The sequence below is a fragment of the Hyperolius riggenbachi genome, chromosome 9 (assembly GCF_040937935.1).
Source record: "Hyperolius riggenbachi isolate aHypRig1 chromosome 9, aHypRig1.pri, whole genome shotgun sequence".
NCBI lineage: Eukaryota > Metazoa > Chordata > Amphibia > Anura > Hyperoliidae > Hyperolius > Hyperolius riggenbachi.
The window spans coordinates 28,209,395-28,223,219 of NC_090654.1; the positions used below are offsets into that span (position 1 = coordinate 28,209,395).

A 13,825-nucleotide genomic window follows, 5' to 3' on the forward strand; every position below is an offset into this window, starting at 1 on the left:
TTAGTGATCCACCACAGTAACCCCTAACCTCACCGTGCAGTTATTAGTGATCTACCACAGTCACCCCTGACCTCACCGCGCAGTTATTAGTGATCTACCACAGTCATCCCTGACCTCACTGTGCAGTTATTAGTGATCCACCACAGTCACCGCTGACCTCACCGTGCAGTTAGTGATCTACCACAGTCACCCCTGACCTCACCGTGCAGTTATTAGTGATCTACCACAGCCACCCCTGACCTCACCGTGCAGTTATTAGTGATCCACCACAGTCACCCCTGACCTCACTGTGCAGTTATTAGTGATCCACCACAGTCACCCCTGACCTCACCGTGCAGTTATTAGTGATCTACCACAGCCACCCCTGACCTCACTGTGCAGTTAGTAGTGATCCACCACAGTCACCCCTGACCTCACTGTGCAGTTAGTAGTGATCCACCACAGTCACCCCTGACCTCACTGTGCAGTTATTAGTGATCTACCACAGTCACCCCTGACCTCACCGTGCAGTTATTAGTGATCTACCACAGTCACCCCTGACCTCACCGTGCAGTTATTAGTGATCCACCACAGTCACCCCTGACCTTACCGTGCAGTTATTAGTGATCCACCACAGTCACCCCTGACCTCACCTTGCAGTTATTAGTGATCCACCACAGTCACCCCTGACCTCACCGTGCAGTTAGTGATCTACCACAGTCACCCCTGACCTCACCGTGCAGTTACTAGTGATCTACCACAGTCACCCCTGACCTCACCGTGCAGTTATTAGTGATCCACCACAGTCGCCCCTGACCTCACCTTGCAGTTATTAGTGATCCACCACAGTCACCCCTGACCTCACCGTGCAGTTATTAGTGATCCACCACAGTCACCCCTGACCTCACTGTGCAGTTACTAGTGATCTACCACAGTCACCCCTGACCTCACCGTGCAGTTATTAGTGATCCACCACAGTCGCCCCTGACCTCACCTTGCAGTTATTAGTGATCCACCACAGTCACCCCTGACCTCACTGTGCAGTTATTAGTGATCCACCACAGTCACCCCTGACCTCACTGTGCAGTTAGTGATCTACCACAGTCACCCCTGACCTCACCGTGCAGTTATTAGTGATCCACCACAGTCACCCCTGACCTCACTGTGCAGTTATTAGTGATCCACCACAGTCACCCCTGACCTCACCGTGCAGTTATTAGTGATCTACCACAGTCACACCTGACCTCACCGTGCAGTTAGTGATCTACCACAGTCACCCCTGACCTCACTGTGCAGTTATTAGTGACCCACCACAGTCACCCCTGACCTCACCGTGCAGTTATTAGTGATCCACCACAGTCACCCCTGACCTCACCGTGCAGTTATTAGTGACCCACCACAGTCACCCCTGACCACCTTGTGCAGAGATTGGCTATGGAAACTGAACCCGCTCATCCTCTCTAAGCAAGCCTTGAAAGAGTTCAGCATCTCTTGCGTGAAACGGACAAAGCCAGAAACTCTTGAACATTTTCATCCAGCAGCGGCTGGGTTAATCCCGCAGGGACTCTCCTCACAGGGCAGCCGTTCCCTCAGGATGCCATTTTTGCTATTGGTGTTTATTTATAATATCTCCGGGAAATCCCAGAGGAGTAACTGATTTCTTCTTTCTGACAGGCCGCAGAGATGTGAGTCCCGATCGCTCCCAACGCCTGCTGACCGTGGACATGAGGTACGGTAACCCCGCGCAGTCCTGAACGTACGCAGGGCAGAACGATTAAAGTGGACCTGAACTCAGAACCTCCTCTTTGCCCTAAAAGATAAGCAACAGCTTAATAACATTTAAAGAAAAACATTTCTTATTTACAGCTGAGAGATATCTTGCAATAAATCTGCAGTGTGTCTACTTCCTGCTTTCATGGAAGCAGACATAGGGTTAAAGGACAAGTGTAGTGAGAGGTATATGGAGGCTGCCATATTTATTTCCTTTTAAGCAATACCAGTTGCCTGGCAGCCCTGGTCTGAATCGGACCAGAAAAAAATCATGCAGCTAACAATATTATCAGAAACCCCAGAGCTGCTGCATGCTTTTTCAGGGGCTATGGCTGAAATTATTAGAGACAGAGGATCAGCAGGATAGCCAGGCAACTGGTATTGCTTAAAAGGAAATAAATATGGCAGCCTCCATATACCTCTCACTACAGTTGTCCTTTAACATCCTGTGTTTACACATTAGCTGCTCTGCTGTGGCAGTCAGCTGACACAGCTGAGAGTTCAAATTACACTTGTGATTAGCCACAGATGAGGGGGAAATTAGACAGGCTAAACTATACAGACATACAGGGTGCAAATCTGTATGTTTTCCTCCTCTCCTTTGCAAGAGTTCAGGTCCACTGTAATGGGAACCAGTGGAGGGGATTGATTAGGCATCTAAAAAGGTATGTCATCAGTTTTGTCAACTACCTGTCAGCATGTAGAGCTCGGCACACACCTGGTCAAATCTGACGGCCATTCTTTGCCCCAAATGTATCCAATCCATTCACTTTCAATTTTGGGCAGTTTCTCAAAAAGATGGCTGCCCTCGTGAAGTCACAAATATTTGCCTGTTCTTTTAAAAAAGGGTGGGTACGAAATTATATTACCTATCTATTTTAATTAATATCACTAATGTAACTTAATGACGGTATGTTTGTTTAGGCTGAAGTTCCCCTTTAAATCATTTAATTTAGCTGTTTTAGGTCACATGACTACATTTGTAAAACAGGATTTTTTGCTTGCTTGAGTAAATATTGTTTTCGTTCTTTTAGGGCTCCCTTGTCCACAAGATCCACAATGCCCCAAGTCTTTGAATCCAGATATAGGCGAAGCCGCGACTCCGGAGTCATCACCACTCAGCCTGTTATCGCTGTCAAAACGCTCACCTCCCTCCGCAACGTTAGTCAAGAGCGAACCGCCGTCTCCAGCACGGTGTTCAGCAATGGCGCCCCAAAACTACGACCGCTGCCGCCGCGTCCAGTCCTGGAGGACAAGGGCAAGACAGAACGTGGCCGCAGCACTCAGCGAGCGGAGTCCTCCAACAAGAGGGGCCCTGTGAAAGCCGACCACAAGCTGCCACTCCACAGCGCCGCTCCTGCCACTAAACCACCTGTCCAGCCACTTCCTGCCAGGTCAGGAAGTCTGTCAAGGTCGAAATCCGTCAGTTATGGGGACTTGAGTTCAACCAGTGACAAGGTGGAGGAGATCAGCAAAAGCCTAGGGCGTATGGTTGTCAGAGAGCGAAGCGCCTCCACTAGCAGGAAGCCACCCCTGGACCCAGCTGTGCTCAGGAGAAGCAGCTCACTGAAAAGACTGAATACCTTACCTACAGTGGATTCACCCCTGAAGTCTAGCAATCCGCCACTCGTGTCCCTGCGAACTGAGGTCACGTCTAAAGTGACACCCCGAAACTCCCCCGAAAAGAAAGACTCCTTCCAGCCTCAACCAGCCTGCAGCCCAACAGCTAGGGAGTCACCGGTGGTCAACCGTGCCAAGGTACAAGAGAAGGTGTCTGCTCCTTCTACACCGGTATGTATGCAGAAAATCGCACCGCTTCATTGTGTGTTATATTCAGGGCCCAATGTCTCACTAGTAGAAACGGTGGTCACTGTGGAGATACCACGGTCACCTGTTTGACAAGGAGAGACCAGGAGCCAAATGGTGCAGTATTGTGGGGTATTAGATGTTAGATTGTAGCATCTATACTTGTGACCATATTTTAAAGGCACTTTTATTGACCTGAAGAAGCCGCCTGAGATCCGTGAAACGCGTTGTCCTTTTAATTGTGCTGAATAAATAATTTAATCTTTTTACATTAACCCTGTGGTTTGGGTTCTTCCATCTGACGTGGTAAAGACCCCTCCCTCCACTTTATTATTATTTTTTGTTTCATTACATTACCATTTTTGGGGGCGCTTCCATGGTCCTGGCAGTTTCCTGTCAGTTATTTCCTACAATGCACGGAGGTTCACAGTTTACAGCTGTTTCCAACTGCCAAACAAGCCAGCAGCATCTCCTTCCAGTGATATCACCCGTCGGCATAAAAAATGTCATCGTGTGATAAATGTCAGAATGTAAATCAGGGAGAGGAAAGCTTTTACAATGGGCAAACACTGCCTAAATCATTTATACATAATTATAGAAATGAAGCACTTTTTTATTACATTATTTTCACTGGAGTTCCTCTTAGGCAGGGGTCTCAAACTTAATTTACCTGGGGGCCGCAGGAGGCAAAGTCAGGATGAGGCTGGGCCGCATTAGGAATTTCACAATCGCGGCGCATCGCCGCCTCTGCCCGCCCCTCTCACTCTTCCTTCACAGAGAGGGGCGGGGAGAGGCGGCGATCCGTGCGGCGATTGACGTCAGGAGGGTCAGAGCTGAAGCTAAAAGCTCTGCCCCTTCCAGGAAATGCCGGCGGATTGCCCCCCCCAGGCGTTTTGGGGGCTCTGCAGCCCTCGTTTAGTGGTGGGGATGCGGCGGATTACTTGGGAGCACTGAAGCGAACTATAAGGAAGCTTTTGCCGGCGAGGGCCACAAAATATTGTATCGAGGGCCGCAAATGGCCCGCGGGCCACGAGTTTGAGACCCCTGCCCTTAGGTAGAGATGGGCCGAACCTCCGATTTTAGGTTCGCGAACCGGGTTCGCGAACTTTCGCGTAACGTTCGGTTCGCGTTAAAGTTCGCGAACCGCAATAGACTTCAATGGGGATGCGAACTTTGAAAAAAAAAAATAATTATGCTGGCCACAAAACTGATGGAAAAGATGTTTCAAGGGGTCTAACACCTGGAGGGGGTCATGGCGGAGTGGGATACATGCCAAAAGTCCCGGGGAAAAATCTGGATTTGACGCAAAGCAGCGTTTTAAGGGCAGAAATCACATTGAATGCTAAATGACAGGCCTAAAGTGCTTTAAAACATCTTGCATGTGTATACATCAATCAGGTAGTGTAATTAAGGTACTGCTTCACACTGACACACCAAACTGTTCACTGAACACAACAGGTATGCAGTGGCAGGTTCACTGAACACAACAGGTATGCAGTGGCGGGTTCACTGAACACAACAGGTATGCAGTGGCGGGTTCACTGAACACAACAGGTATGCAGTGGCGGGTTCACTGAACAGAACAGGTATACAGTGGCGTGGCGGGTTCACAGAACAGGTATGCAGTGGCAGGTTCACTGAACACAACAGGTATGCAGTGGTGGGTTCACTGAACAGGTATACAGTGGCGGGTCCACTGAACAGAACAGGTATACAGTGGCGGGTTCACAGAACAGGTATGCAGTGGCAGGTTCACTGAACAGAACAGGTATGCAGTGGCAGGTTCACTGAACAGTACAGGTATACAGTGGCAGGTTCACTGAACACAACAGGTATGCAGTGGCGGGTTCACTGAACACAACAGGTATGCAGTGGCGGGTTCACTGAACACAACAGGTATGCAGTGGCGGGTTCACTGAACACAACAGGTATGCAGTGGCGGGTTCACTGAACACAACAGGTATGCAGTGGCGGGTTCACTGAACACAACAGGTATGCAGTGGCGGGTTCACTGAACAGGTATGCAGTGGCGGGTTCACTGAACAGTACAGGTATACAGTGGCGGGTTCACTGAACACAACAGGTATGCAGTGGCGGGTTCACTGAACAGGTATAAAGTGGCGGGTCCACTGAACAGAACAGGTATGCAGTGGCGGGTTCACTGAACACAACAGGTATGCAGTGGTGGGTTCACTGAACAGGTATACAGTGGCGGGTCCACTGAACAGAACAGGTATACAGTGGCGGGTTCACAGAACAGGTATGCAGTGGCAGGTTCACTGAACAGAACAGGTATGCAGTGGCGGGTTCACTGAACACAACAGGTATGCAGTGGCGGGTTCACTGAACACAACAGGTATGCAGTGGCGGGTTCACTGAACACAACAGGTATGCAGTGGCGGGTTCACTGAACAGGTATGCAGTGGCGGGTTCACTGAACAGAACAGGTATACAGTGGCGTGGCGGGTTCACAGAACAGGTATGCAGTGGCAGGTTCACTGAACACAACAGGTATGCAGTGGTGGGTTCACTGAACAGGTATACAGTGGCGGGTTCACAGAACAGGTATGCAGTGGCGGGTTCACTGAACAGTACAGGTATACAGTGGCAGGTTCACTGAACACAACAGGTATGCAGTGGCGGGTTCACTGAACACAACAGGTATGCAGTGGCGGGTTCACTGAACACAACAGGTATGCAGTGGCGGGTTCACTGAACACAACAGGTATGCAGTGGCGGGTTCACTGAACACAACAGGTATGCAGTGGCAGGTTCACTGAACACAACAGGTATGCAGTGGCGGGTTCACTGAACACAACAGGTATGCAGTGGCGGGTTCACTGAACACAACAGGTATGCAGTGGCGGGTTCACTGAACACAACAGGTATGCAGTGGCGGGTTCACTGAACACAACAGGTATGCAGTGGCGGGTTCACTGAACAGGTATGCAGTGGCGGGTTCACTGAACAGTACAGGTATACAGTGGCGGGTTCACTGAACAGAACAGGTATGCAGTGGCGGGTTCACTGAACACAACAGGTATGCAGTGGCGGGTTCACTGAACACAACAGGTATGCAGTGGTGGGTTCACTGAACAGGTATGCAGTGGTGGGTTAACAGAACAGGTATGCAGTGGTGGGTTAACAGAACAGGTATGCAGTGGTGGGTTCACAGCACAGGTATGCAGTGGTGGGTTCACAGCACAGGTATGCAGTGGTGGGTTCACAGCACAGGTATGCAGTGGTGGGTTCACAGCACAGGTATGCAGTGGTGGGTTCACAGCACAGGTATGCAGTGGTGGGTTCACAGCACAGGTATGCAGTGGTGGGTTCACAGAACAGGTATGCAGTGGTGGGTTCACAGCACAGGTATGCAGTGGCAGGTTCACTGAACAGGTATGCAGTGACGGGTTCACAGCACAGGTATGCAGTGGTGGGTTCACTGAACAGGTATGCAGTGGTGGGTTCACTGAACAGGTATGCAGTGGTGGGTTCACTGAACAGGTATGCAGTGGTGGGTTCACTGAACAGGTATGCAGTGGTGGGTTCACTGAACAGGTATGCAGTGGTGGGTTCACTGAACAGGTATGCAGTGGTGGGTTCACTGAACAGGTATGCAGTGGTGGGTTCACAGTACAGGTATGCAGTGGTGGGTTCACAGCACAGGTATGCAGTGGTGGGTTCACTGAACAGGTATGCAGTGGTGGGTTCACAGTACAGGTATGCAGTGGTGGGTTCACAGCACAGGTATGCAGTGGTGGGCTCACTGAACAGTACAGGTATGCAGCCAGGAACAAGTTAAGCCTAACTATTCTTTCCCTGAGAGACAGTCTGCAGCAGCTCGCCCTACTCTCACTAACGCAGGCAGCACACGAGTGACCGTAATGGCCGCCGCTGTCTGTCTTATATAAGGGGGGGTGGGGCTCCAGGGGCTAGTGTAGCCTAATTGGCTACACTGGGCCTGCTGACTGTGATGTAGAGGGTCAAAGTTGACCCTCAAGGTGCATTATGGGGCGAACCGAACTTCCGCAAAGGTTCGCCAGCGGGACGCGAACGCGAACCACCGAAGTTCGCGTGGAACCGTTCGCCGGCGAACCGTTCGGCCCATCTCTACCCTTAGGGAACCTAAACTGAGAAGGATATGGATACTTACTTTTAAAATAATACCAGTTGCCTGACTCTCCTGCTGATCCTGTGTCTCTAATACTTTTAGCCACAGCCCCTGAACAAGCATGCAGATCAGGTGCTCTGACTGAAGTCAGACTGGATTAGCTGCATGCTTGTTCCAGGTGTGTGATTTAGCCACTACTGCAGCCAAAGAGATCAGCAGGGCTGCCAGGCAACCTGTTGTTTAAAAGGAAACACCCATATCCATCTCAGTTTAGGTTCCCTTTAAGCAAACCTGAGGTGGTCTTGGTTATCCGGCAGCGTTGGGGATCAGCTGATACCGGATGAGAGTAATTCCTGGTTGTTTGAGACTTAAAGTGAACCGAGCACCATTTTTTAGCACCCAGAGCAAATCAATAGCACGTTAAACATTCATGCCAACAACGTGGCTCATTATATTAAAAAAAAAACTTCCATTTTACCTTTTTTTTTTTTATAAAAGTTTAGCAGCTACCTTTATAATCCTACTTCAGAGGCCTGCCCAACCACAGAAAATTCAGGCAAATAAGATCTGCTGTAATTATTTTATTGTGCATATTTAGCAGAGAACAAATAAAAGCTATCATCAGCAGAGGGGTAGAGATATTGGACACTGTGCTTCAAAGAGTTTAGAGAAGTCACAGATGCTATTTTCACACCTTCCCTGCCGATAAATAATGGGCAGCTAGAAGGGGAGGGGGAACATGGCAGCTCCTATAGCTATTAGAAACCAGGACAAAGTGCAGAAAACAAAAGTGGCACTTGGTTCTTTTTAATGTTAAAAATAGGCCTAGCTAATACAGTACTACACCCCACTATATATACATACCATGTTAAATGTTAAAATACAGTAACTGAAAGTATATTAACCTTGGGGGAGCCATGAAACCCAGTCCTTAAATTCGCCCTGAGAGGACTGAATGCAGAAGATTTATACATCACCGGGGCTTCCTGCAGCCCCCTCTGGACTGATCATTCCCACACCGTTGTTTCTAGTCGTTAAGTCTCTCCAGGCAAGCAGTCCTGTCCCATTCCTGTACTATCCCAGCTTGGTGTGTAAATGCAGAGTAAAGCGCAGCAAAAGCTGTGCTGTGCTTCCGCATGTCCACTCGCCCTAGTGCCCAGCATCTCTTACCACTCGCCCTAGTGCCCAGCATCTCCTACCACAGGTAGCATGATTACATGCAACATGAGGAGAGTGATGGGCCAGCGCTAGATGGAGCAGGAGACAGGATGGTCACACAGCGCTGGACTCTGGCAGAGAGGTGAGCACAGCTTTTACTGCGCTAAACTCTATATTTACATACTGGGCTGGGGGAGTGCAGGAGGGGGATGGGAACAGATAGTGGCCCAAGTGGACAGAGGGAGAACACAGAGGAACGCACACAGAGCCCGATCATCCACAAGGCAAGTGCCTAGGGCCTGGAGAGAGTCTATGGGCCTGGTTTAAGCTAGCCCCCAACAAATCTTGCCAAAAAAGCTAGGTGGCCGTCAAGGGTGGGCCCAAAGTCATTGCACCATTTCACCTTAATCCATCTCTGGACGCACAGGGGCCAGAGGTGGCACGGGGGGCAGAGGCGGCACAAGGGGATAGAATAAGGCACAAAAGGGGACAGAAAGAGGCACAAACTCCAGTGGCTGTATGGCTTCATTCAAGGTGTGTGGCTTAGTTTGGAGCGTAGCTTAATCGGGGCAAAATTCTGCGTTACTTCCTGGAAAAGGCAGAGCTGAGCACAGTAGCTCTGCCTCCAGTCCAGTCAATCTCTGCCGATCTCCACCTCTCCCCACCCCTCTGTCTTTTTTCACTGAGAGGGGCGGGGAGAGGCGGAGATTAACTGGACTGGGGGCAGAGCTACTGCGCTTAGCTCTTGCCTCCCCAGGGCAGCAAAATCTGTGACTTTTATTTCGGGTGGATAAATACCTCGTTCTACCATGGGGATGCGGTAAATCATCTTCGATCTTCATGCTGAACAGGACTGGGAAATAAAGAGGTAATTTTAATGGCGTCAGTCTCTCTTTAAAGCGGACCTGAAGTCAGGCCTCTCTGCTCTAAAAGATAAGCAACAGCATAATAACCTTTTAAGAAAAAAACGTCTGATACCATTCCTACAATAAATCTGTAGTGTTTCTACTTCCTGTTTTCATGGAAGCAGACATAGGGTTAACATCATCAATCAGCTACTCAAGGCAGCCAGCTGACACAGCTGAAAGATCCAAATACAGTTGTGATTAGTCACAGATGAGGGGGGGATTAGACAGGCTAAACTCTCTAAATACATACAGGGTGCAATTCTCTAGATTTTCCTTCTGTCCTGTACAAGAGTTCAGGTTCACTCTAAAGTTTAGGAAAGTTCAATCACAAAGTCCTGTTTAACATTGCAGAACTGGGTCACACCAGTGACAAGGTACATAGAATTCCCTCCTGGTGACGGTGGATTGCCGGTGTTTGTGCCGTGTGTACACAACCAAGGTCAGGCTATGCATTGTGCGCTGGTAGAGTATGTTCTGCTCCCCCGCCCGAGGAGATAGAGCGAGAGAACAGCGTGACTCTGCAGCTAATTAATCCCAAGGAGATGAGCTGCCTGAGCCACCTTGAACAGTCCCACGGCACAATCCTCTGAGAGGATGAGGAGGAGACCCTGTCCCTCTAATCCCCGTCATTCCGCCCAGGGCAATCGAGCAGGCCGGTCAGGCTGGCACCCTCGCAGAGCCGCACCATGCCCGGGCTGCAGGGATCCGGTCTGGTGGAGCTGCCTCAGAAGCTGCAGCACATGCTGGCCGACAAGAAGGAGGTGCAGGGGAAGGGAGTGGACATCTCCGAGTCTGTGGTCCACACGGCTATGATGGGGCTCCTGCTCATGACCAGCGAGGTAAACGCGGCAGAGTCTTCCCACAACCAATCAGAGCTGAGCTGGAGCAGCCCATAAGGCTGCCACACACAGGTGGCCATACACTTGTTGATATTTCGCCGACCATCAGATAGATCCCTCTCTGATAGAATCTGGTCAGAGGAATCTGTTGCGGCCCACATACTGCAGACAGTATGGCAAGTGTTGCATACTCGCCTATCATGCCTCCTTCTGTGTCCAGTGTCTCTTTGAATTGCCACCGCGAGCCTCCGTACCACAAGACACCTTGGCATGTAGTGATGTCAGTGCATGCATGTGTGTCCCGTGGTACAGCTGCTCATGGGGACAATTCAAAAAGAGGCGGAGCATGGGAGGAGACAAGTTATCGCGTTGGTGGGACAGGTGACCTCATGCAGCACTTGCCATGGGCCCCGGGGGGGGGGGGGGGGGGGAAGGAAGGCCCACATACAATTGGGGGGGGGGGGGGGGGGGGGAGACCGGCCGAGGGTGGGGGGCATCTGTCATTACTGTTGCACACCCTATCGAGCCGTTGTGATTTTCCAACATGCCCAATCGATCCTTCCGGCCAATTTCGGCTAGAAAGCGGACGAAACAATCGATTAGGCGGCCTTGTTGCAGCATCGATCTCTACCAGTTTTTTTATCATGATTGATAAAAACTGGCAGGTCAGCCAGATATCTATGCCAAAAATAATTGAGTAATGAATGGGCACCCTTTTAACGTATTAACTGATTAGCTGTTAGATGTGATGCCATTGTTGCTTCAAATCAAAATCTGTTAAATTTGGATTTCTTAAAGGGGAACTTCAGCCTAAACAAACATGCTTTCATTAAGTTACATTAGTTTATGTTAATTTTAAATAGATCGGTGATATAATCTCTTACCCACCCCGTTTTAAAATAACAGGCTAATGTTTGTGATTTCATGTGGGCAGCCATCTTTCATAGGGGCCGACATCTTTTTGGTAGAAAGGAGGTGACAGGGAGCATGAGACACAGTTCCAACTGTCCTGTGTCCTGATCACCCCTCCCAGCTGCGCATGCTAGGCTTCGAGTCTCAAATTCAAAATAAAAAAAATAAAAAATGTTGTGCCAATAAGCAGGAGGAGAACAACATCAGAGATCCCATCATGCTTTGCACAGCATGAGGGCAGATTTCTTTGATGAGGCGGAGCTTAGCTTCTGTGCAGCTAAAAATGAGGCTTGGGTAAGGAAAACAAAGTTCTGATGCTGTGAAACTGTATAAAGGGGTTCATCTACAATTTTAAGGGGTCCCAGCATAGTGGCCATTGTAAGTGGGAACAGCACAGGAGCTATTATAAGGTGGCACAGCATATGGGATGGTATATATGCAACATGTTTCCAGAGGGAGCAAAACAAAAGGCATCCCTTCCCCCACCAAAGACATAAAGACTGTTATATGTGTGTGTGGCTCCTGTCACATATGTGTGTTTGTGGCTCCTGTCACATGCGTGTGTGTGTGGCTCCTGTCACATATGTGTGTGTGTGTGGCTCCTGTCACATATGTGTGTGTGTGGCTCCTGTCACATATGTGTGTGTGTGTGGCTCCTGTCACATATGTGTGTGTGTGGCTCCTGTCACATATGTGTGTGTGTGGCTCCTGTCACATATGTGTGTGTGTGGCTCCTGTCACATATGTGTGTTTGTGGCTCCTGTCACATATGTGTGTGTGTGTGGCTCCTGTCACATATGTGTGTGTGTGGCTCCTGTCACATATGTGTGTGTGTGGCTCCTGTCACATATGTGTGTGTGTGTGGCTCCTGTCACATGTGTGTGTGTGTGTGGCTCCTGTCACATGTGTGTGTGTGTGTGGCTCCTGTCACATATGTGTGTGTGTGTGGCTCCTGTCACATATGTGTGTGTGTGTGGCTCCTGTCACATATGTGTGTGTGTGTGGCTCCTGTCACATATGTGTGTGTGTGTGTGGCTCCTGTCACATATGTGTGTGTGTGTGTGGCTCCTGTCACATGTGTGTGTGGCTCCTGTCACATATGTGTGTGTGTGGCTCCTGTCACATGTGTGTGTGTGGCTCCTGTCACATATGTGTGTGTGTGGCTCCTGTCACATATGTGTGTGTGTGGCTCCTGTCACATATGTGTGTGTGTGGCTCCTGTCACATATGTGTGTGTGTGGCTCCTGTCACATATGTGTGTGTGTGGCTCCTGTCACATATGTGTGTGTGTGGCTCCTGTCACATATGTGTGTGTGTGGCTCCTGTCACATATGTGTGTGTGTGGCTCCTGTCACATATGTGTGTGTGTGGCTCCTGTCACATATGTGTGTGTGTGGCTCCTGTCACATATGTGTGTGTGTGGCTCCTGTCACATATGTGTGTGTGTGGCTCCTGTCACATATGTGTGTGTGGCTCCTGTCACATATATGTGTGTGTGGCTCCTGTCACATATGTGTGTGTGTGGCTCCTGTCACATATGTGTGTGTGTTTGTGGCTCCTGTCACATATGTGTGTGTGTGTGGCTCCTGTCACATGTGTGTGTGTGGCTCCTGTCACATATGTGTGTGTGTGTGGCTCCTGTCACATATGTGTGTGTGTGTGGCTCCTGTCACGTATGTGTGTGTGTGTGTGTGTGTGTGGCTCCTGTCACATATGTGTGTGTGTGGCTCCTGTCACATATGTGTGTGTGTGGCTCCTGTCACATATGTGTGTGTGTGGCTCCTGTCACATATGTGTGTGTGTGGCTCCTGTCACATATATGTGTGTGTGGCTCCTGTCACATATGTGTGTGTGTGTGTGTGGCTCCTGTCACATATGTGTGTGTGTGGCTCCTGTCACATATGTGTGTTTGTGGCTCCTGTCACGTGTGTGTGTGTGTGTGTGGCTCCTGTCACATATGTGTGTGTGTGGCTCCTGTCACATATGTGTGTGTGTGGCTCCTGTCACATGTGTGTGTGTGTGTGGCTCCTGTCACATGTGTGTGTGTGTGTGTGTGGCTCCTGTCACATATATGTGTATGTGTGTGGCTCCTGTCACATATGTGTGTGTGTGTCTCCTGTCACATATGTGTGTGTGTGGCTCCTGTCACATATGTGTGTGTGTGGCTCCTGTCACATATGTGTGTGTGTGACTCCTGTCACATATGTGTGTGTGTGTGGCTCCTGTCACATATGTGTGTGTGTGTGGCTCCTGTCATATGTGTGTGTGTGGCTCCTGTCACATGTGTGTGTGTGGCTCCTGTCACATATGTGTGTGTGTGGCTCCTGTCACATATGTGTGTG

General features: G+C 49.7%; 1 protein-coding gene across 3 annotated transcripts in view; it reads left to right on the forward strand.

Annotated features, from left to right (window-relative positions):
• The window catches only part of USP21 (ubiquitin specific peptidase 21), an 81,535-nt gene that overhangs the window by 15,359 nt on the left and 52,351 nt on the right, over nucleotides 1-13,825 (forward strand). For all 3 annotated transcript variants that reach the window (XM_068252256.1, XM_068252260.1, XM_068252259.1), the window contains exons 2-3: nucleotides 1,654-1,708; nucleotides 2,784-3,540. In XM_068252256.1, coding sequence (XP_068108357.1) covers nucleotides 1,704-1,708; nucleotides 2,784-3,540 — 762 coding nt within the window. In that variant the 5' untranslated portion in view covers nucleotides 1,654-1,703. The remainder of the gene's footprint in view (nucleotides 1-1,653; nucleotides 1,709-2,783; nucleotides 3,541-13,825) is intronic.